Source organism: Melanerpes formicivorus, unplaced genomic scaffold, assembly GCF_026170545.1.
Source record: "Melanerpes formicivorus ecotype bairdi unplaced genomic scaffold, bMelFor1.0.p_v2 SCAF_2, whole genome shotgun sequence".
In the NCBI taxonomy this organism is placed as follows: Eukaryota; Metazoa; Chordata; class Aves; order Piciformes; family Picidae; genus Melanerpes; species Melanerpes formicivorus.
In genome coordinates, this window is record NW_027142354.1 from 22,197,221 (window position 1) to 22,221,637 (window position 24,417).

A 24,417-nucleotide genomic window follows, 5' to 3' on the forward strand; every position below is an offset into this window, starting at 1 on the left:
ATTCATTTGTTAATACACAACAAAACAGTATTGTTATGCCAACTGGATGGCAGAGTATATTCTCTGGGAAACTTATTTTTGCACTTCTATGCAATGATAGGGTAACAGTTCTTCACTTTTGTAATGATTTGGTGTGTGTAGTGGGGGTGTGTGCGTGCCATGGAGACAACTGACATACCTGTTCTGTAAAACCAAATACCCATAATCAGCATGTCACCGTTTTACCTTGAGAAACTACTGAAAGACCTGAAAGGTGAAAACAAACGCCCACAAAACTTTCAAACAAGCATTTATTAACAAATACCATAAGAGATAATATTATAATGCCTATTTATAATGCCTATTTGAGAAAACAGCCTTAAAGCCTACATGTTGTAAGAAAAGTTGTAACATGTACATGGAAACTTCTCATGTTCTAAGTGAAAAGAAGTATCTAGACTCATGTGAACTGGATCTGTACAAAACAATTTGAATCTACAAAAAATGCATTATGTTTCTCTTCCCTATATTTCAGTCACAATTGGAGACCAACCACAAAACATCTCAGACTAAGAATAACAATGAAGATTTATGAGAATTTGAGAGATGGCCAGCAGTGTAATTTCCAGACCACTTCAAATTTAGCTGCAGCGATTTTACCAGACCGCTGTATCTAAATCTGGGCTATTACTCTATTTTACACAGGTTTTGCACCACAGTGAACTTGTCAGCCTATTTCCCTGCCCCTCTATTCTGTGGTCTACCCAATACAATGACTTGATGAATACAAAATACTAACACTTCTGAAACTAAAGCTAGGGGAAGACTGAATTACCTTCAACAGTAATTTAGTTGCCAAAATCCTGAACCCAAACTGTTGCTCAAACTATTCTGAAAATAACAACCCAGCAGCTAATAGAAACTGTTTATGCATCCTTACAGTGAGAGACAGCTGACTACTCACGAATGCGTGGCCACTTCAGATGTTCAAAGTGTGTGGAGATGGCAGATGTGATATCAGAACTATGAGAGTAAAGCAACCTTCTGGAAATTAAAGTGGAATCCCACCCTTTATTGTCCTTATAAACGTGTAACAATAAATTGCTGTAATTGAGCAATGAACTGATTTTAAATAATAATCAGATACAATATTAGATAAATAAGATCATATGTTTTTATGAAATGACTGTTCTTCAAAACAACTCAGATCTTCTAGATTAGCTAACAGCCCAGAAACACTCATCTTTTGGCTTTGAGCCCAAGAGTCATGTTTTACTGATTGTTATGACTTGTCCTTTGAGCTCTGGTGATGGTAAAATAGGGCATTATGATGCACTAGCCTACAAATTCCAAAAAGATAGCATGAATTTTGGGATGCTTCCTGTTTCTGTGAAGAAATCCTGAATGTATTGAAGTGCTTAAGCAATAATTCTCTGTACTTTTATAATGGCCTTCATCCAAGAAATATGAAGTACTTTACTACAAAGTGCTTGCTCATTACTAGAAAGTTTAAAGTTTCATTCTAATTTGTTTAGATATTTTCTCTCCAGTTAATATAGGCTCCTTGGGTAGGAACTGCTGCCTTTTGAGTACTGAACGTTAAGAAGCATAAGCAACACACCACTACCCATCCCTCGTGTAAGTATACATATGTATACATTTGTATTTCAGGTATGCTAAAAGTTAAAATAATGCATCAATTACATTTTAAGATCTACTTGGATTTAGTAGTAATTGAGAAGACGGTTAGTTTAAACCTAAGGGCCAAAAGCATTTAATTTATATTCAACAACAATCAATATACTATGGTATTTTACCAGAAGATGGTGCACCTAAAAACGAGAACTTACAAGTTTAACTGTCAGCTATTTGCCACTGTGGTTCCCAAAATAAATCTGCAAATTTCCCTGGCACGAACTTTGTGAGGTGGAAAGGCATCTATGGTGAAAATTAAAATACTGATTACACATCTTACATAGAAATGTGTCCTTCAACCCATTTTTAGTTACATGCAGCAAATAAAAACAGCTGCTGATGGCACTACTGTAGTTGACTGCATCTGTTAACATGCAGGATGTTGTTAGCTATCTAGTACAAACTGGATAGAAGGTTAAAAAAACAGAACAGGTATATATGGAAATTAGTATTGAGTGTCTTTTAAACTACAATATGTACTATGTGGACTCCAATGACAGACATTATATTTCACAATGATCAGCTCAGTGAATCCGCAGTTAGGCAGCATTTACAGCAATACACACTTGGTCCTACTTTCATTTCTGCAATGTGTGGCACAGGCTGGCTCATGTAGTGTTTCCATACAGGACTTTTTCCAAAAATGACAGGCCAGAAGCAATTTGAAATTCTCCCCTATGAAAGCCTATAGCTGTATAACTGAAGAGGTAATTTTGTGACTGTACAAAATGGAAATGTATTATCTAGTATACTAACTGAAGCTGCGCAAAGGGATTAGGAAGCCTGGAAACATGCACAGTTTATTTCAAGTGGTATTTGGCTTCTTTCAGTAAGCTATTTAGAATATTAATTACCCATCATCCAACAGTAAAATGCACAAAAATAATGCACGGAGACTGCTCAGAAATTATCACCCTCTCTAGACAGACACACTCTTTCTTGTTGCTAGAATGCTATATTTTCTGGAGAAAAGTCCACAGAGTAGTAGATGAAGAAACAGCACATACAGACATTACGAATCCACTGAAATTATCTACTTAAAAACACAAAGCAATTAATCTATGGCAAACTTAAACAGTAACATAACACATTCTTCTAAATATTGACTTACTTATCTTTCACGCACAATCATGATTATTTGGTATTTAGATATGACAAAACCCAACAGAGAGCTATCCATGCCTTCCCTAACTACTGAGAATTAAACAAAATGCTTGTGAAATTCCATGAAGCAGAATTCAGGTCCTTCCTGTAGCTGTATCCTATCACAGTAGCTTAAGATATATGGAATAACTTACCAAGGAAACTGCCAGGTACAAGATAAAGCTCAAAGGCAGAAAACACTTTTTTGTTTAGCTTAGCGTTTTCTTTTCCCCCCAACTTAATGACTGCATAATTAGGACACAGCCCTAAGAACAGTGAGAACGCAGCTCTTCCTACTCATGCACAAATGGATAATCATAAAGATACTTTCTGCTGCCTTATTCCAACCTGAGGAATGGCCAGCTCTAACAGGAGTGATACTGTGGGTTACCACACCCTTCTTCACAACTGTACATCTTAGGTTCCTGAAGTACAAGAGATATGAATCTGAACCCTCCCAGATTAAGATGTGCTTAAAACCTGTACCTTCCACTTCTTCAGCAATCACTTATCTATAGTGGACAAATTTATGCATTATCTATTCTAAACAACATACAGCACTCAGAAATATCCCCTTTTAGACTGTGAACATACCATCTGCTTATTACTTTGAATGATGCACTATGGTTTCTGTTTGAAAAACTACCTGTTGGTTTGGCTTTGTGTTGAAGGAAATACAGTTTTGTTGTCAAACACATCACAGAATTTCAATATAATTGGTTCTTGAAGTATTTAGTCTGGCCCTAGACCTTATTCTGTTCATGTGTTAATAAGCTTGCAGAGATGAGTGAATTTCAGCTTTCCATCTAGTAGTGGCCATGTCTGACTGTTGCATTAGTTACAGCAGTACAGCCTTGGTACACTATTCAATACTGAATTGAGAACGTGTTTTTTTGTTCTTCAGTAAGTGTAATGCGTAAGTGAAGAATTGTTTCTTTCCTTAAAGAGTAGTACAGCACATGACCTTCCTGTTACAGGCAGAACTGCAGAAGGCTAATGACATCCAACAGTATATACCGATGATTTGGTCAACAGAAATCCTGAAATTAACAGCCAATGAGAGTACGTTTTCCAGTAGCCACCAGCTTTCAGCTCTCCTACTTCCCAAGGTGCTATCAGCTATGAATGTTATAGCAGTAATTGAATTTGTGTTTTATGATCATTGCTGGCATTTTCTGTAATATACAGAGGCCGCTGCTGGCATTATCATGATTATTCTTACTTCAAGATTAGATTAACGCAATAAAACTTCACCTTAAAAGAGAAGCCGTTGGAGAATGCTACAGGTTACATGATACAAGAGAGACTATCTAGATGAAAACATAAGTTAAACACAGGAACTTCTGTTAGCATCCATACAGAAGTTAAGGCATTAGATAGTTACCTAAAGAACCTTACATGGCCACAAGACCTGGTTACCTTCAAAAAAAACCAACCAAACTCCTACTCCCCACTCAGGACAAAAACTGCACAATGTTTCCTCTCACAAGACCTGCTTACCCAGCCCTGTGTCCTTCCTTGCCTACTCTCCCTTCCCCCACGGGAAAGTCACAAAGTTCAATACAATGGAAGAGGACTTCTAGTGTCTGTTAGATCAGGCTGTAGACACACCAGTGCTGATGTGAGCTATACCTTTTCACAGATCTTTAACCAGAACTAATTGAACTTCCATCTTCCAGGTGCTCTTAAAACACCTCTTCTTGGAAGAACAAAGTGTGGGAAAGTAAAGGCAGAGAGAAGAACGGAAGGTATACCGAGAGGGACTTTTAAGTAGCTTTTTTGTGTGTTGTTTTTACTGTATAGTTAATGAAGAGATCATGCTGATTTGTGTATTTAAAACTAACTTTGAATTATAGACATTTTGTTAAAGCATCCAGCTTTTCCAAAGGCTTTTTAACAATGATTTACATCCAGTGTCTTGAAATGTTTATGGAAAAATCAAGGATAGTAATTTTTCTTAAGTCATTTATGCCTAATCACATTGGCAGCTTCAGCATTTAGCTTTGCCTCAATTTCTGTTCCAGTCAGACCAAGAAATAACTCAGATTAACACAGAGCAAACTAGGGCTTGAATTTTGCATCCCAAAATAATTGCTGGTGTGCACCATCTTATTCTCCAGTAAATAAGTGCAAAATATCTTGGGATAAGCTATGTTGGTGCTGTTAGTAGGTAAGACAAGTGATAGCTACTGCACAACAACCTATGCTGGTATTTCTTACTCTGTATCGCCTGCTCATATTCAAGCACTGGAAGCAGTAATGAAGCAGTATGGGACCAGCTGTACTAGATCTGCTGGAAAAAATGTATCCATATGCAGTTTTTTACTGCTAGTCCAGCACAATTATTCTAACATTATCTAAGTTTACCTAATTTTAAGATGAAAACCTGTCGTCTGATTGATGTTGTTAATCAAATTGAAGGATTCAATAGCAAGTTTTCTCAGCATTGAAAATCAGCAAATAAAGCACTACAAAATATACATCATCTTTCAGACTAGTCTATGATATATAAAAAGACGACCACTTTGCTAAACATGTAAGGTTGTGCTGTAGCTTGTCACAGTTTTAAAACGAAGCTGGAAAAGTGAAAATAAACCCCAATCTTGTTACTAAGTGGAAACTGTATTACTTCATTCATAGCCATACTGCAGTGTGCCTTGGACATGCCACTGATAGACTAAGAATTTACATTTTTTAAAAAATGGTTTGCAACGTTGCTCTCTTTTTGACAGCAAAGACAATATTTTCTTGCTGAATATATATTTTTGAAACGATGGAAGCAACAAATCTGACTTATATAAGCTGCGAGTTTTAGTGTAAACAAAGCCTCGAAAGAAAATGAAAATTCTCATGGCCTGTTTCAAGGAGAAAAATACAACAGACACTAGAAGGAATGCAATAATTTAAGGCACTTTTACAATGAAAAGTATACTTTTCCTACATTTTTGTCCACGCACACCTTTCAGGTAGAATAACACTGCTTGACAATACCCGACAAAACAGTATATCTGTCACGATGTCAACGTGTCTGTCCTTCATTGCTCACTGCAGTTAACCCAGTACTTAAAGTTTCTTCGAATACTATACAGTATATATGAGAATACATTTGAGTTTGTACAGAACTTCAAGCATGTTGGACTTTATACCTAGGTTCTATTGAAAACGACAGTCCCAGGCAAACTAAACGAAGCACAAAACGATTTTTATGTAGCTTTGAATCAAGCTCTATCGAGCTACTAAAAACTGCATCAAAGCTTTCCGATGATCTTATAAGTACTAAAAAAATCAAACAAAAACACCAAGTAGCAGCGTGGGGAACAAGGAATACGTACAAGCAATCGCGTCGCCCTGCTTTGCCTCTGCGGCTACAGCGAATTGAACACGTCAATTCTGGTTGTGGCTGCTGGATACTGGTTCTTTCATCCCGTGTCCCATCCAAACGCATGAAGCAAGCCATGGCTGATGTCAAAACACAACGCTGTCCTGTAAGCAACAAACGTGCCTAACTACCTGCCGGTGAGGCAAGGGTAGAAAGGCAGCGCCGCGACCAGAATCCAGGGAACGGCCGAGGCAGGCAGCCGGGCCACGCGCATAAGGCACGGCGCAGCGCCAGCCGCAGGCGAGAGCCGTCGTCGTTGCTCCAGGGGCGGCCGCACGAGGGAAGGGGCGCGAGCATAGCTGGGCCACTGCAGCCCACGTTTCTCTTTCGCCCCCAGCACAGACAGCTGCAGCCAGCTCCCGGCCCGTTCTGCACCCCTCCGAAGCCTGCCGTTAAACCGCTCCCGACGCACGCGGGCTCCTGCCGCCTGGCCAAAACGGGGAGAGAACAACAGATCCTACCAGCCTGCTCCTCCTTACCCTCCCACAAAGCTACTTAGGACTCGCTGCTCAAAAGAACCCTCTATACCGATACCTCATAGCTACACCATACTCGCCTCTCACCAACGCTGCCCCGTTAACGGGTTAGAAATCGCTCCTCGCGCCGCTCCGCCACCCGCAACGCCCACCGCCACGGGCGCATGCGCGATGTAACCAACCCCCACCCTCCCCCATGCCCCTGTAGGCTGCCCACCTGTACCGCGCGAGGTCGTGGCCGCGCGACGCGACAACACTGTAAACAGCAGGCGCACGCGCGCCTCCGTGGGGCTCTCCCCACCTCCGAGGTGTCACGTGGCCCAGCTCCGCACTTCCCCCCTCCTCCGCGCCACCGGTAAAGCAACGCGACTTTGTTTGGAAGAGTTCTGTGCACGAGCGTACTTCCGCGGGGCAGGGGGAGGCGCGCGGGAGCAGCTCGCGACGCCGCGCGCCTGCGCCGCTTTCCCACGCGGAGACGCTTGGAGGGGGCGTGGTCGGGGAGAGAAAACCCGCTTCGGCCCACTAGTCTCTTCTCCCCCTCCCCTCACCCACAATCTAACGCCGCTCTGCTGCCGCCCCACTGCCGCCCTGGGGCCCCGGAGCGGAAAAGGAGCAACAGCTGGCTCCACCAAGTGGTGCTGCCGTTGCCACCGCCCATCGAGTAACAACCGCCCCGCCTCTGGGCCCACCCCCCGGCATGTCCCCACCTTCGCGGGCCCTGCCCCCTCCCCTCCTGCCGCCGCTGCTGCTGCTGCCAGCGCAGCCTGAACTGAAGCGAACTCTGGAGCGAACTGAGGAGAAGTGAGGAGGCGGCGGCAGGGCTGAGACTCACCAGCCACAGGCAGCAGCGGCGGCGGGAGGGCGGGCGGGCGGCGGACAGGAGAACACGCCAGGCGCGGCGCGGCGGCAACAACAGCGGAGAGATACCAGCGGCGGCTCTTCGGAAGCGGCAGCCGCGCCAGCAGCGCCCGCCCGCCCTGCTCGTTCCCTCCCTCCCCCGCCGCGGAGACAGGGGGCAGCGCCGAGAGGAGAAGCCGGGCTCAACGTGTGTGTGCGCGGGCGGAGGAGGCGGAGGAGGGGGGACACACCGAGGACTGCGCCGGCCGAGGGCGCACGGAGAAGGGAAGCGGCAGCGGCGGCACCGAGAGGCGGCGGCGGGTCCTTGTGCCCAGGGCGGAAGGCGCAGCCCGCACGGGGGGTTCTTTTGAGTTTCCTCTTTTTTTTTCGGTCCCACGGACTCGGCGGCGAGTCTACATTTGTCTCCGGATTTGAATCCTCCTCCTTCTCCTCCTTCCTCGGGGAAGCTCCCCTCCCCGCCCCCTCCCCTCCCCCACCGCCTCCCTGCCCGCCCGGATCCAGCCGGGCGCCCCGTGCCGCGGTCGCGTTGCTCGGCGGAGCTGCTGCGGGCGCTCGCCGTTTCTCCGCGGGCTTGGAATATGGTCGGGGAAATGGAAACCAAGGAGAAGCCGAAGCCGAGCCCTGATTACCTGATGCAGCTGATGAACGACAAGAAGCTGATGAGCAGCCTCCCCAACTTCTGCGGGATCTTCAACCACCTCGAGAGGCTGCTGGACGAAGGTAAAAGCGCTCGCCTGGCCGCCCTTTCTCCCGCTCCGCCGCCCTGTCCTGCATTCCCCCTTTAGGGCCTCCATGCCGCTCCCGGGATCCTGCTCGGCCCCTCACCCCAGCCCCGGCTGGGTGGCGGGGGGAGCCTGGGGCCTGTTTCACTCTCCCCGCTTTTCTCGGTACGCTCTCGGCTCCTGGCTGGAGAGCCTAAAACAAAGGGGAAGTGCGGGCTCCCCACGCCCTGGCTTCTGCCGTGTGGTGCCGGGGGGCTCGGTGAGCGAGTGGGAGGGGGAAGAGGCAGCCTGACCGCACACGTCCCTGCTTTCCCGTGGGGTTACCCCTCCCCTTATTATTTCTTTTTCCTTTCCCCATACCGTCTTCCCAAAACCGGGGGAAGGGTAACAACTGCACGGAGGGGAGGGAAAGAGGAGAGGAGCTCAGGAATGTGCTTTGGGGGAAGGCAGGGAGGAGGGGAAAGGCTGACTGGCGGCGCGGCGCTCCCCTCCCGCGGCGGCGCGGAGAGGGGTCCTGTGCGGCGCCCTTCGGGGAGTGCTCCTCGGCCCGGACGGAGGGCCCCGAGCCGGGGGGTGGGGGTGGGGGGGGTCGGGGAGGGGCAGGCTTAGGAGGGTGTTTGGTTTCGAGATTTGGCTGTTCTGGAAGCTGCTTGAACTTGAATGACTAAGATGGGGGGGCTGAGCTCTTTCTTCAGCTCCAGCACTACCCCACCCCAAACTAGCCACAAACTAATTATAATTTTCCTATATTACAAGGAAAGCAAACATTGCCTTTTCTTTCAGCTGTTCTTACCTTTTAAAGAAGCTAACTTGAAAAACTCCTACTTATGACTTACAGTGAAGGGAAAAAAAAAAATTACGAAATTGCGTCGTCCACTCCTGCCAAACATCCACTGCCACCCTGCACCCCGCTCCTTCCTTAGGAGGGCGAGGGGCTGCTTCTGTGGGTTGGCCTCCGCTCTCCCTTCCCTTGCTTCCCCCTCTCCCCCCCCCCCCCCCCCCAATAGCGCCCTTTAAGGTTTCGTTTCTACAAATAAATAATGATATTTACTTAAAAAAAAAAAAAAAAATCCGAAGTACTGGGAACTTAATGCGTCCCGTACGTCCTCCCATTACAGTCACAGACCCACTGTGTTAAAAACAAGGTTTAGCTTTATGCTTTTTAAGCATTTCCTTTCTTACTACCATAAAACTAGACTTTTTGGAGAGTTAGAGACCTGGTTTTTTAATCGTATTTGATAGCTTTGCGAAATATGCGAAGATCATAAATTTATACTGTTTCAACTTGTGAGTTGCAGCAGGAAAAGCTGAATTTCGAGATTTTGAGTTAGTAGTCTGGTTTGCGGACATATTACTCCTCACTAAAAGAAGTTTGGGAAGTTGTTGACCTCGGAAGATCAAAGAGATGGTTATATTTGGTAGAACAACTCCCCGCCCTCTCCCAAGACTGTAAAAATGAGATAGTGGCTGTAGTACAACAAAACCCTAGCATATCGAGAAAATGCTACCTTCTGAAATAATGCTGGAGGAGGAAAAAACAAAAACCAGTGAAGGAATACTGAAACATGGACTGTGGGAAGTGATATACTGGGAGATTATATTTTTATTTTCAAGAGCATTGGTGAAGTTTGAATTTATATCGGAAAAAATCTGGATGTGGAAAGTATAACTATTTCAAACTTATGTTCTGGGTTACTACAGCAAGCAACTTCTTCAGAATAGCTAGATTTACAATAAACAGCGAGGAGAAACCTCACCAAGAAGACTTTTTTTTTTTTTTTTTTTTTTTTTTTTTGGCACAAATGAGTCTTTCAGAGGCTTGATGTTGGATTTTTAAATTCCTGCATTTCTTCAACTTAATGTTTTTGTCCAGAGGAGGCCTGAAACCTGTTGTTTGGTGTTTGTTTTTTTTTTTATTTTGTCAGAGAACAAAAGCTAGAAAAACATTTTCTGATATGAAGTGGACACTGAACAAGGAATGGCTGAAATCCTTTTATCTTTTGATGTATTTTTAAATACTGAAAGCTCTTCAAATCTGTTCTGTGAAGTTTATACGGTTCCATATTGAGAGTTCTGGAGACTCCTGCTGAATCTGTTAAAGGATTGCGTTGGAGCTGTTCTTCACACTCTTTAAAAGATAAATAAAATACAATCTGTGTTTCTAAATACTGTCAGGAAGAGGTCTGCTATCCCTTTAAGCTTTTCTGCTTTTCCTGTTTACTTTGGCAATTAAGTGAAAGTATTGTGGAGGCAGAAAACTTTTTGGAATGTTGAAAAAATGTTTCATGAAAATCTAGCAAATAGCTTTAAGACTTCAAAATTTGAACACTAAGGGGCGCCAGTTGTTTTTCTTCCGAGGTGTGAGACTGGCTTCCGAACACCATTACTGATTTTAGTAGTGAAATTAACAAATCTGTTAGAATATACTAAAGAATGATAAAATGCTTGTGGATTTGTGCTGGTATCCGTATTCGTGTGGTCTTACATATATTGTATATTTACAAACCGTATAGTATAGGTGGAACAGTGAATCGTGATTAGCAGTTGAGAAGTTGGAACAACTGTTGTTCTGGAAAACACCTACGCTGCTTAACAAAGGGGCGCCTTGTTAAGTATCTTGAACTATTATGCTATACTGACATCGTCCAGAAGGGTTTAGCAATAGAAAACTAGAGTTGGCCCGAGAGATCTGTACGATTTAAAATGCTTACTTAAAAGTATAGTATTTAATAGTTTTCATCAGTTGTTTCATGGCACATTCGACAGTACTAAATATTAGGGGCATTATCTACAAATCTATAAAATATTATCTAAAAATAAAGTTACAATTTTCATGTTCCCTTTTGTAGTCTCCCCTTCAGTTTGGTTTATTTCTTCCAGTTCTGTGCTTTGGGCAGGTGTTTGGTTGGTTTGATGTAATTTTTTAATTTTTATTTTTAAAATAACTATTCAACCATTTTCCTGACGCTTTTGTTTATGCTTTAGAAGAATAATATTATGATCATCTTTTGTCTTTTATTTTGTGCTTATCAAATTGAAGAAATAGTCACAACCGTAGGAATGCAAACAAATAAAACATGGGATTCCTTTCTCTACTAGAAATGTTGGGGTTTGTTTATTTTTCATGATGGTGTTTTAAAAAAAAACCCACAAACTCAATTGAGCTTGTGATTACTTATTGTAGTTGTATGCAACAAGGTAAAAAAGGACTTGTCAGTTTAGATGAGCAGTACATTTGATGCCTAGTTTTTGGAATGTATGTCTACTTTTTGCCTCTTTCTGTACAGTTTGTACTATCGAAAACATACTTTCCTTTCTGAATTCTATCCTAGTGTTTCATCTTTAAAAATGTTACTGTTTAATTTGGTGTTCTGCCTTGCAACATTTGATTTTGAAGATTACTTTAAATGTGTGAGGTATATGGGAAAAAATTGTTTACTTTTTACAAATAGCTACTTTATAGTAAAATATGAAAGTCAGTTTTGTTTAGGTAACATTTTTTTGCATATGTGTACTTTCAAATTCTTATGTATAAATAAGGCTTTTGTGGATTAGCAAGGATGTTTAAAGTGCACATCATAATAACTAGGAAGCTGGATTGTTTTTATCAGAGTAGTGCAAACCTGTGGGAAGAGAGGGCTCTTCCTGAATGTGGAATAGGCCGTATTTCCTGTAATTGTTTGCACCATCAAATGTGACCTGAATTACTATTTTTTTTTTTTTCCCTTGCCCACCCCCCCTTTTTTTTTGGGGGGGTGTGTGTCTGTATGTGCTTCAGCATCTCCAATACTAACTCTTGTGATTCTAACGCAGGTTGCTGTTGTTGGTGTGGGTTTTGGTGTGTTGTGTGTTTGTGGGTTTTTTGGTTTTGTTTTGTTTTCGTGACTACTTGCATGTCTTAATGGTTCCCTTTTTGGAAACCAAATAAAGTTGTACCTTCTTTATTGCAGTTAGGCATTTCAAACCTTGCAGTTGCACTCTCAGCTGTTGAAAGTAGGGAGGTAGTTTAGGTTTATTTTTCAGCAGATTGTGAACAAATATGACTAAATTATTAACTGAGATTCAAGTGGTGCAATATTACCACCTGTAAGTGGTCAGAATGTAGTACCTGTCGGGAACATACACAGATCAAACCCGTTATCTGAACTTTTTTTTTTAAAAAGGTATTGATGTAAACTTTTATTAATTTATTTTTCCTTTGTAAATTAGACTTCAAATACTTCTGCCTTCCTGTCAGACTTGTGTTGAAAACGACTTTAAAATGTCTACCTGTAAATGCAAATTTAATTGCAAATACATCTAGCTTTTGGAGATAAATCCAGTTTTATATCAAATGGGCTGCCTCTTTCTGAGTAGCGCTTAAACAAAGCTATCTGTAAAAACGTCTAGGTAGGGATTAAGAAGGATAAATTTTTCTTGAAAGCTGCTTTCTTTGTTTACTGTGTTTCTTGAGAGAAGTGCATGTGAACTTGCAGAGCCCAGTGGCCAAAACTGCAGTTTTCCTGTCAGTCTCCTTCGTTGTCTTACACAAAATGTCTGCATGAGTTAAGACCAAAGAACTGGGTTCTGTTATAAATATATTCTCCCTGAGAAGTTATCTAGTTACTTTTGTACATGACCTTATTGTTTGTGATTATGTAAATGTAGCCTGTGCTTAGCTGGGGTTTTGCTGACTTGTCAGATTTGATGAAGGGGCATTGGCTGCATTAGCATGTCCGTTTTTCAGTTGTATCAGATCTTGCAATAAACCCCTGTTGTTAATTGCAAGCCATACTGCTTAATGCAAAGATAGAAGATTGGTGTTTTTGGGGGGATAAAGTCCTTATAATGGATATTAGGCCAGAGTCTCAGATGAATTTTTAAACTTTGTGTTAAAAATGTAAAAAACCAGAACACGACAAGAGCATTGACTACTTTTTGTTAATAGCACTGTTTTGAATCTGTTTCTTTAATCATCTCCAAATCTTAAGATAACGGTCTGAGGCGCTTTTATGGTTTATAGTTGTGATAACGAGGTTGTAAAGCTTCTAGAACTTTTGTGTTCAAAAACTTCCTAAGAGTTGCTCTGAGGTGTGGCTTGTTTTTGTTTATTTGTTGGGTGTTTTCTTTTGTAATTCTGCTTTTATTTTTTTTTTTTTTTAAATTTTCTGTTAGCCTCTGATAACATCCAACCAAAACCTACATTGTGCTTACAAAAATATTTTGGGTGGTGGTTTTGGCTGGGGGAAAAAATAGATATTAAAAACTTAGTTTCCCCCTTGCAGCAGTTCTGTTCTTTTTAAAAGAAGTTATTTTTGGAGCTGTATCTACACCATGTATAGCATCCCAGTCACCTGATGTGTAACTTTAAAAAGATGAGTGTAATATTGTCTGATAAGTTCTAACTTGGTAAAGCAGTTATAAGCTTATATTTTGAAAACACTTTGACCACCGTTGCTTATCAATAACTGATTATTAAAATGTTTTTTATCAGAGAAGTTTCTAAGTAAGAGTAACCGTAATAGAAGTTAATTCTATGCAGGATCTGCTGACTTAATTTTCTTTAAATTGGGAGAGATCCATTTGCATTTTTTAATCATTTCTTAGTGTTGCCTGTTTTTTAAGATTGTAATTGGGTTGGATTTTCCTCATCTGACATTGTACACAGTAGTTTTCAAAGAGAGGAGTGTTACATAAAACTCTCCTTCTGTGTTTAGAAACAAGTGCTGAATAGGTGAGGGAGTGACTGGATGCTTTCAGAAAGCACAAAGGAAAAACTAAAAATGTATTGGTTAATATTATAGTTAAGCTAAAAGAAAAAAGCAAACCAAAACAAACAAAACCCAACAAACCACCAACTGAGAAACACGGAAGAGGTTTTAAGAGAGCACTTAAAATGTCTTAATTATGGAAACAAAGTCTACATGCATCAAAAGAGAAAAGGTCAAGTCAGAAAAAAGTTGCTGGTGTTTGAGCCCTGCCTGTGTGAAGAGAAGGCTGGATGTCATTTTTGTAGTTCATTAACATTTTTAATGAGATTATATGTTTCAGTCCTTTTTCTAGTAAAACTTTCTTAATCTGAGTATGCTTAAAAATGCTAAATCAGTGATTGGAATTGTGTAGATTTCAGTGGAAAAGCAAGTACACTTGAATTTACTTCAGTTACTTTCTGTAATCGTAAAATTCTCTTGTTATTGCAGAATGAATACTAACACAGGTAACCTATCAATTAGATGTATTATTAGATGCTCATCTGGTCTATATTCTGTGACTGACGAGATAGACCTGTGTTAATGTTAATTACAGGCCATCCTGACAGCTTAGGCTGACTGAAGTAAAGCAGCAGTCTGCCACGGAGACTAATTTATATTTGACTGCTTATATGGAATGTCAGGAAGTGGGAGAGAGAGGAGATGGGGAATGCCTTGCCAGAAAATCTGTGAAGTAATGCCCTTGTTTAGTGACCCATGTCTTTATTGAAATATAACTCACATCTTCTCTTTCAGACAGTGTGAATTTTTTGTATTGATTCTAATCAGAATGCATTCTCTGCAAATCTGCTGTTGGTTTTGATATTTTATTGAAATTTAATAACCCAGTGCTAAAAAAAATTAGTAAGAACCAGCAGTTTTACTACACTTATTGCAACTGGTTATGTCAGTAGAAATACCATGTGAAATAAGTGTATGGTTTTGTAGTGGAAGGGTCTAGGTCTGTGAAGGATGTTGGAGCTGTTTGAATTCTGAAACAGATACTAGGTGTAATGTTAATAATCTGAATTATATCCCTTTGCGACAAAAGGTTGGGTTGCTGAAAGTTAAGCAACATTACATTTATACTTTTGACTTGAGCAAATATCCTGTGTTACCTTGTGCAGGGTTTCCAGGTTTGAGTTTCTTTGGTTGTTTTTCTTGGAAATGTTTAACAGAAGTGGAGTTAGCTTTTTAATAGCAGAGCTTAGATCTTTTGAGACAATTTATGCTTGAATGAGCAGAGCACCACGGCAACTTTAAAGAGAAATAATATCCAGTTTCATTAGTACAGCTGCCACTCCCCAGTGTTGTTGCTGTTAAAAAGGTACCTGTTGCAGGGTATTAGGGTGTCAGAGAATAACAAGATGGTGGAAGTAAAAGTGCTTCAACTTGTGCAGTTAGGTTACTAAACCTTTGCTGTGTGTCTGATACTGGACGCTGCAGCTGTTTTGGTACTTTGCAGTTATTTTAGCAGATGCTAGCACTTGGAATGAGTGTGGTAATGGTAGTAGGTTTTTTATTTTACTGTCATAATTTAAAACAGTGAGTAAAAGTTCAAAATACATTTTTCAGTTTCTTTTCACTTGAGACTGGATTTTACTTACCAAACTAGTAAATTTTTATTCTGAGTTCATTGCAAAAAAATCATTCTTTTGAAGGAAAATAGCAGCAGGTATGAGTTTCCTTTTAGTGCTTTTGATGATGTGTAGTTGGTTGAATAGTACACTGTAATTAAGATTCTTTTGGATTGTCTTTATAAATATTTTTTACTTTTAGATTATGATTTTATGGTATTGGCCTTTGAAACAGCTCAGAGCTGTGATGAAACTCTCCATATGTGATGATAGAGTAGTTGTGTTGTTACTGTGACTGAGGTGGTTTGATACGGAAGATGTAAAGCAGGGCCTTGGGGAGAGAATTTCATTTGCTTAAACATTTACTTAAAAGTATGAAATTCCTAGTTGATGTCAACTGACTGTGCATCTGCTCCATTCAAAATTGTAAGTATGTGACTATTTTGAGACTAGCTGACACAAGATAGAATCCAGACTGCTGAATTCTTTAAATCCTTCATCTGTTGAAATAATGAACCTTATTGTTACATCCAATTCAAATGAAAGAACTATTTTAAAAGTGTCTATAACCATTATTTGGTTAAAATCCCCCATCTTAACTGCAGTTATTTTCTTCATTAGTGTCTAGGAGATAGAATATGCCTGCAGTCTTAAAACATCAGCAACTGATCTGTCTAGCACAAGTATTAATGAAAATTTACTGTTGTGGTTCATATATTACATGGCAGCTCAACTAAAGCATTCAGCTGATGTTGCATAATGCTTCAGTTTATTTATCAAACTTCAAAGTGGTAGCACATCTGTTAATATTCTTCTTAATGCAGCTTAATCTAATAACCTGCAAATAATTATTTAAAAAGTTAATGCATAATTTTCAATTTTTACATGTAGAGCAAGCCAAATCCACCTCTGCTTGCTGCAGAATATCTGCAGTTTCTTTGCAGAAATGTACAAACTAAAATTCCCTAGCTCTTGCTGTTTACCTCTGAGCAGTGTTGCTCATCTGGGCACACTGCTTTTAGTTACTTCCAGTTTGTCTCCTTTTGAGAGAACATGAATACATCAGAAACTACCAGGGGTGTTTTCTCAAAAGGTTATCAAACTGTTGTCAGGCCCCCCAACTTCCAAACTACCTCTGCCCAAATGTTACATATATCATCCTGCTGACAATTTGTTCTCTAATGGTGTGTTTCATGTGTTAAACTTGAAGGTTAAAATGCCATAATAGGCCCAGCTGTTTAAAGTATGGTATTTTTGCTGTGAAGATTGTCTGTGCAGTGAGAAAATGGTGAGTGTTTGATAATGGTAGAGACTAGTTATTGGTAGTTCTTTTAATTCCTTAAGAGTCATATCAGCTATAAAGATAAGTGTAGTCGGAGATAGGCTTATATGTGGTCAGTTTATGAGGGATTTACAACTTTAAATCACTTGAGACTTTTATGGAAATCTGATACTGCTTCTGAATCAACCTGAAGCAAGGCTCCTTACATGGATTTTTATGCTCCTACTGTTCACGTAGTTCTGTCAACTTTGTGCTCAACTAGTAAATAGACCTCAGCAAAATCTGGGCACGGATGATGTAGTAGGGATCAGAAATTTCTGTCAGGAAGACTGATTATATGTGTATTGAAATAGCTTGAGAGGAAGAATGATACTTTAGCATCTCTCAGGTATAAAATTAGAGACCGCAGTTGCTTTTAGAATGAAAGTGTTTAGTTCTTGTGGTGTATTTACAGAGATTTGCTTCTAGTATTTTGAAATTTCTTGCTCTTTTTTCTGTGGATAAAATTTTTGTGTCAAAACAAACATAATCCTTTGGAAAACAGTCTGAAGAAAGCATTATCTGAGAGTTAAGTCCACCTTAGAAAAAACTGAAAAATATGACTGGCTTTCTTGGGAAAAATTTTACTAAGCTTTCAAACCTTGAATGTGTTTTTATTTTTTCAAAGATCTGTGACATTTAAGAAATATTGCTATATTTTGAGTCTATTCTGGAGGATATATTTGAGTATATATCCGAAGGAGAAAAACCTCTGCATCAGCTTAATAGATGGCTAATTTAGGTTAAATTCTGTATGGATCAAAGTACTCTAAATTTCTAATAATTAGGGTATAGACTCCAAGGAAGTAAGGAATGGTGTGAAAGCTCTGTCAATAGGTAATGAGGTACATAAACCTAATGCCTGTTAGTTTAGTAACTGTTTTATTCATAACTATTCATGAGGAATTTTGTTGGTTCCAAAGGGGAGGTTTAATGCACGCTAAGGGCACTTAGTATTGCCAAGTTTTAATACTGTTAAGTGTCTTCAGAAAGGCATTCTTGCATCAGCCTTGGATTAACATAGGATGAATAACAGAGCAATTTATCAACTAGGCAGCCCTCAAGAGTGTCAGCAAGAAGGGTGACGATGATGAATTGGAGAGAAATGGATGCTGAAGTAGATAGCCACTAGAGCTAATGCTGGAGTGTTGAGGGATGGCGGTTGGTATTTAGGTATATGCTGGGTAATTAAGTGAGGAGGAGCCGCACTCCCTTGCTTGGCTGAGTAGAAAAGAAACATGTCCCTTCTACAATTCAAGAAGGTTGCAGAATCCAGTTTAAAACGACAGATGGAGAACTGGTTTGTACTTCATTGGAAAAGATTTGCATCAGACTTTACAACTGATAAATGTGAATTATGTTTTGGAGCCAGACTCCTGGACTATCCCTCAAGCTTGGAAGCTCAGCAACCTTATCTGGCAGTAAAAATTTGGATAAGTTAACTTCAAGGCAGATTAATTTTATTCTGTCCTTAATTTTGCTTTAAATTTTGTGCTCACCTTTCTTCATTCTAACCTCTTTTGATTGTTTTCAGTTACTGTTTTCAGTGTTTGGTGGTTGTTTTTGTGGGGGTTTTATTGTTTTCTGGTGTTTTTGTGTAATTATTTTCTTTCTTTTTCCTTTAGAATAACTGAAATAGTTATGAATTTGTGGGGGGGATTAAATCAGAAATAAGGTGGGGTTTTTGTTTGGTTCCCCCCCCCCATCCATGTATTAGCATAACTAAGTTGTTTATTTGGTCACAAGCACAGATCTTTTTAATCCCACTTAATGTAGTTTAGTGCTAGAATTGTTTATCACTGCTCACTGTTATATCAAATTATTGAACATATACATTCAGGAGTTGTTAATAGTGTTCAAGATCTTTACTTTGTGGGGAGCTGTTTGTATAGATTTTTTTTCTAACCATTTAGTTACTGTAGGTAACTAAATCTATATATGCAGGCTAAGGAGTATATGTGCAGACTTCCTCAGCCCCAAGCAGAATTCGATACTGAAATCAGTATTGAAGGCAGGCGTTTCAGTATGTCATAAAGTAGTCATAACTGGTCAACCCTCAACACGTAGTATGCAATATGTTTACTTAAAAGACAACTTTTGCTGATATAAATGTAGGGTTTGGATTTTTTTTCTCTTCACTTTTTTGCTTGGAAGTCAAAGGAATGGGTATCGCCAGTAACAAAACCTGGATCATTTCCAGGCTGTTAAGCTAATTATTGAAATGTAATGCCACAAATCTGGATGCTAATATTATACCCCTCGTGATATTCATGAATCGTGGAAAAACAAAACTACAAAGGATGTAGTACGTTTTAAAGACGCATTGCTATGTATGTTAACTACAAAAAATGTATTCTGTTCATTCTTGAGATTGTTAAATTAGCCAGTTACATGAAAGGAGCAGAAATACAAGGATACATTTCCTTGTAGTACTTACATTTTAGTCTGAAATACCTTTCTGCTCAAAAATGTTTCCAGTTTATTAAAAAAGTATAAGAATTTCAGTAAGCTGTCAAACATTACAGGATTATACATTACACTTGATTTCAGAAAGGAGAATAACACAGGGATATAAAGCTGTCAGTAGCTGTTGTAGAGAGAGATCTGAAGCAGCTTTTCATCAGGTTTGAATCATCTGTTTAACAGAACATTTTCTTAGGATAAGAGAGAGAAATACCGTGTATTGAAGTTAATGTTTGCACAATCTGATCAAGATTTCCTCAGCATGTACCATCTTTTCCTGACTTACTCTATACTATTTTCCCTTGTCTCACTGAGCTGCTCCAGCCACTCTTTGCCCTAACCTCTCTGGCATAGCAGAATGTTACAAAGCAGGCATATTTCATTTTGCGGTGAAACTGTGCAGTCACTTGAACAAAAAGTAACATTAAAGAGATTCTTCCCCCCCCCCTTAACCTAGCTTTTAAGACTTTATATTTTGCTATTGTGTGAAAAAGTGTTTGATATGAGACCTCTGAGACTGTGTTCTTTGAAGTAGACCACATCTTTTTATGTTTGCAAAGAATAGAGTTAAGTGAAAAGCAGTATGACTTACCAGAATGGTGTTTTGCAGTCTGTGATTAACTGAAATGTTCTCTTTATGAATGTGCAGCTTAGAAATACCAGAATTACCATTTTTTTACTTTCAAATATTTATGTTAAAAATAAAACTTTGTAGATTTAGTGATAAATATAATGTAAATATTTTATATTTTGACAGCAAAAAAAATTACTTTGGGTTTTAAATGCCACTGTGATTAAAATACAGTGATGAAATATACTTATGAACCATGGTGGAGATCATCATGCAAACTTGCATACGGATTTTTTTTTAATGCTGATTGGTGCCTGATCCCTATTGGTGTTACGCAAAGCTCTTTCCTTTATAATAACCCACATTTTGTTTAATTCTACAGATCCTTGACAAAAATATAATCCTCTCATCATAGTTAGGAAAGCTCTAATCTCATTATTTTATTTTTTTTTGCTGTAATGGCAAGAGGTAAATAAACTGATGCTGCATTCTCTTATCTAGTTGATAATTTCATCTAATAGTCCCGGAACTTGATGTGCCAGTTGTTAAATGCACTGGGCTGTGAAATAATCGGAACTTCGGCTTGCAAATACCAAGCTATTGTTTTCAATAAAGTTGTGTTGAAATCAGCTTTCTGTGCTGCATTGCAGTGGAAATCAATTAATTAATAGTGTGACAAGATGCCATTTTTTATTGCCAAAAGAAAGTTTGTAGTAGTGCTCTGCAATATGGACAAACGTTACACAGTTTTGTGTAAAATGTCAGTTAATTTTATAGACAAATAGGCTAAAGAGCCTTTGTATGTTTAACTAAATTTGATTTTTCCAGAGTTCATGTTTATGAAATTGCTTCTTAAATGATTTCCCTAATTTGCACTGCTGCTAATGCCATGCAATATATCCCTTTTATATTAGTCATTGAGTTCTAGATGGTACTTCCATTGTTTTTCTTGTGTCCCATCCGATATGGTGTATGACATTTCAGAATCAACCAGAACAACATTGCTACAATTTCCAGTGTATTGTCTTCACACGGCCACATAAAGTGCAATGAGTTAAGAAAGCATTGCAGAATAGTATGGCTGTTGAGATCTCATACAGTAAAAGATGATACACTGTTTGCTTATCTGATAATGAAGTATTTTTGAAAAACAGTGCAAAGCACACTAAATGCTAAAAGTACTTTTTTTGTCTTCTGTACTAGAATATTCAGGGCTTAATATTTTTAACTGGTGATTGCATGCTTTCATTATTTTACTGTAATTGAAAGTCTTTTATTCAATGAAGTACAAACCAATATGAATTTAACTCCCATGTTTCATCGAGATTGGACGTGTGGCTTTGAGTTAGCTCTTACTTCTCTTGGTAGCCTGCACTGGTGCTCTGTGTTTCCAGTAGTACAGTTTTGTTTTTAAATACAGGTTAAAACCTGCATTACATTCTACTTTGCTCAGGTAGCATTTATAAGAGGCATCAAAATGAAGGTAGGGCATTTTTTAGGGTTCTGAGCAGAGGAATCTATTACAACATGAAGCATAATTTACTTAAATTGTTTTCCTTCTTATAACTTCCATATTGAGAAATAACAAATATTTGGGTTATGTCTTCTCTGGCTAGTTTTCAAGCTTTTCCAAAGAGTTTAAGAGAAGTTGAGAATAGTCAGTGAAATCTGACAACAACGTTGTTAGGGGTGTAAAGGACTTAATATGAAGAGAAAATGTATATAAAATTTCCTTTAGATTGCTTACTAAAAATATGCAAATGTTTCAAGACAATTTCATATATTTTAATAAGGAATGTGCCATGTATGTGAAGATGTAGCCAGTGTGAGGACTGATCTTCAGAAACATTTTAATGCAAGTACGCAAGTTTAATGTCAATATATTTATTTTTAAACTACTGACTTCTAGGAATACTTAGTACAGGACATAGCAGTGGCTTCTGAAAAAGTTGAAGTAAAGGTACCACCTGTGAAGAACTTTCTTCCTAAGGTATACTCGCTGTTAGGGCTTTTTCATGTGAATGATAGTTCCTTGCATTACATCGGAGATGCTAATGTCTGAATGGATGTGATGGCTGCCTCGGAATGATGCTGCTGTTAGCAGTGAAAAATGTCTTCCTTATGATTCTTGTGCAGCAGGCTGTGGAGTGCAGCACATTTTTATAATAAAGGTGATGAATTGAATCGCAAACTGGCAGCCAAATGGAAATTGCAGACCTTGATACTGGGAGAAAATTGCCTATAAAGCAACTCCTGAGAGAGCAGGCTTTAAATTTATCCACCCATTTCGACATTGAGGAGAACATAGGAATTGCAGGGTATTTTGCTTGGACTGTTTAGTTCAGATGGATGTAATTTCATTCTTCCTTTATTTAAGAACTAGATACAGTGTTGTGTAGTAATTTGAGTGTTTTTGTTTGTTTTGTTTGATGTTTGTTATGGGGTTTTGTTTGTTGTTGTTTTGTTTTTAAACTGACCTTGGTTCTTAAATTTGATTTCTTTTGGAAAAATCTATTCTTTTATTAGCTTGGAATTTACTCCTGTTTATGAGGTAGGACCTAATATACACAATTAATTTAAAGTTATCAGTTGCTTCATGGGTTGCCCCTTATGTCAGATTTAACCTTAATGTGATTTGAGATTTTAAAAAAACCAACATGTCTGCGTATTTTAAGTCTGTTTGCAGCATTACACTGATGTGAGAAGCAATGCTAGAAATAATATAAGTAGTCTTGAAATCCCACTGAAAGTATGATACTTTCTCTAATAGTATATAAACATGATTTCTGACAGGCACAGCATTTTTCAGAATTGTTGGGGCCGATGCATTTTACCAAATCACCTTCTTAATCTCCTATTTTTGGAAGTACCAAATGCTGGTGTTCTTCCTATATGGTAACTGGGAACTGAATTGACAAATTTGATTCCCTTTTACAGTAAGATCTATATTAAAGAAGGAGAAAACATCATTTAGTGAGTTTACTAAAAGACGCCATCTGTTCATAGAAATAATGGCAAATAAATGCATTTAGAAAGGTATACCTTTATTGGTCACTTAAATGAACGTCCTTACTTCAACACTTTTGCACTGATCTATTGGGTGCTTTGAGAATTGATCATCATTCAGGCGGAATTAAGAATGGCTAACAGATTTTGTCACTGTCTTTAAGGTGAAGAGAATAGGAACACTTAATGGCAAAACTTTGTATAACATTTAGAACAGCCTGGTGAGGATATTCTTTCAAATATTTCATTGGTCCTGTTTCTACTCTTAAATGAAGTCAGAAGTATGGTCTGTACTAGAATGATTCTTTTGGTAAATCAGGCAAAACATGGCCTGATTTATGGCCTACCATGAAGAAGGAATTTTTTTAGCAAGTACATGAAACAAAGTTGCCCATTTCTTTCTCTTGATTTATCTTTTTACTTCCTTGCAGAACTTGGTACCAATTCTGGTATTATTTTTTTTAACAATGAATTTTATTTCAGTAAAGTTTCTTAAAAAGTAGTACTGTTTATTACCAGAAGATGTAAGAACTGTTAAGTAGTTGTGTGGTCAAAACAGTTGAGCTTTATTCTGACGGTTGGAAGTTTAGCACATGTTTTAAAAGTATAGATCTGTAGCAAAATAAAATGAATGATTGACAAGATCTTGAATGTGTTTCACCAGTTTGGATTATTTCTATTTTTTCTGTTGGAAATATAGAACAGATTTTTCTGTATATATACACACACACGTCTATCATGTTTTCTGGTCACAGGAAAACCGTAAACATGGATTACCATTTATAAATGTATCATGTTAACTTTAAGAGCCTGTAATACATTCAACTGAACGTGCTAACCAGACTTAGGTGCTTTCATGTAAGATGGGTCAGGTTTTCCTAAGGGTATTTATTTTGCCACAGGCGGACAAGCTGGGATGTATACAGACACTCAGAATTAGCTGATATAATGTACACTTATGTCCCCCCTGCTCTTTGTTGCCTTCTGACTAAGTGTTCAGAATATTCTGTGTTTGGGGAAAAAATGTCTGGTCGTGTAGCCATCCTTCACAGTTTGCAGACACTTTGGAGGCATAAAGCAATGTTGGGTGGGAACTGGAACTGACTGAAGAACTGAAGGAGTAAAGAATCATATTTTCCATAGGTAAAAAATGGGACTTGAGTATGGAGAAAAGACAGTTTGGGGGTAGGGGAGAGTGTCTGGGACAAGGGAAACAGGCAACAGCATATGTCTGCTAGAGCAAACTGCACTCCAGAGCCTGGAGTAAACCCAAGGTTTTGGAGTCTTGCCATGTCTTTGCTGTCAGGAAATATCTGTGAAACCCAGAGGCAAATTGTCTCATTCCTCCTCTGCTGCTGGACAATATCTTCTTCTGCTGTCAGTTAATACCTTATTTCATGTGGCAGAGGTCTTTTAATGTAAAAATGCCAGCTTAGCTGACTGGTTGAATTTAGGAAGTTGTCAGATACAATTGTTTTGTGGTGGTAAAACTGATCCA

At 39.1% G+C, this 24,417-nt stretch overlaps 1 protein-coding gene and 1 long non-coding RNA gene across 18 annotated transcripts in view; one reads left to right on the plus strand and one right to left on the minus strand.

Moving 5' to 3' along the window:
• The window catches only part of LOC137448464 (uncharacterized), a 106,201-nt gene extending 99,081 nt beyond the window's left edge, over window positions 1-7,120 (minus strand). For 3 of the 9 annotated variants that reach the window (XR_010989110.1, XR_010989108.1, XR_010989098.1), the window contains exons 1-2: window positions 6,890-7,111; window positions 6,150-6,300 (exon numbers count right to left, since the gene is read on the minus strand). This is a non-coding gene — a long non-coding RNA (uncharacterized lncRNA). Of the gene's footprint in view, window positions 1-6,149; window positions 6,301-6,889 lie in introns of all 9 variants that reach the window. The other 6 variants (XR_010989103.1, XR_010989106.1, XR_010989102.1 and 3 more) reach the window with 6 other exon arrangements.
• Window positions 7,121-8,009: 889 nt separating this feature from the next.
• QKI (QKI, KH domain containing RNA binding) overlaps window positions 8,010-24,417 on the plus strand; it is a 162,139-nt gene continuing 145,731 nt past the window's right edge. For all 9 annotated transcript variants that reach the window (XM_068152913.1, XM_068152920.1, XM_068152927.1 and 6 more), the window contains exon 1: window positions 8,010-8,250. In XM_068152913.1, coding sequence (XP_068009014.1) covers window positions 8,109-8,250 — 142 coding nt within the window. In that variant the 5' untranslated portion in view covers window positions 8,010-8,108. The remainder of the gene's footprint in view (window positions 8,251-24,417) is intronic.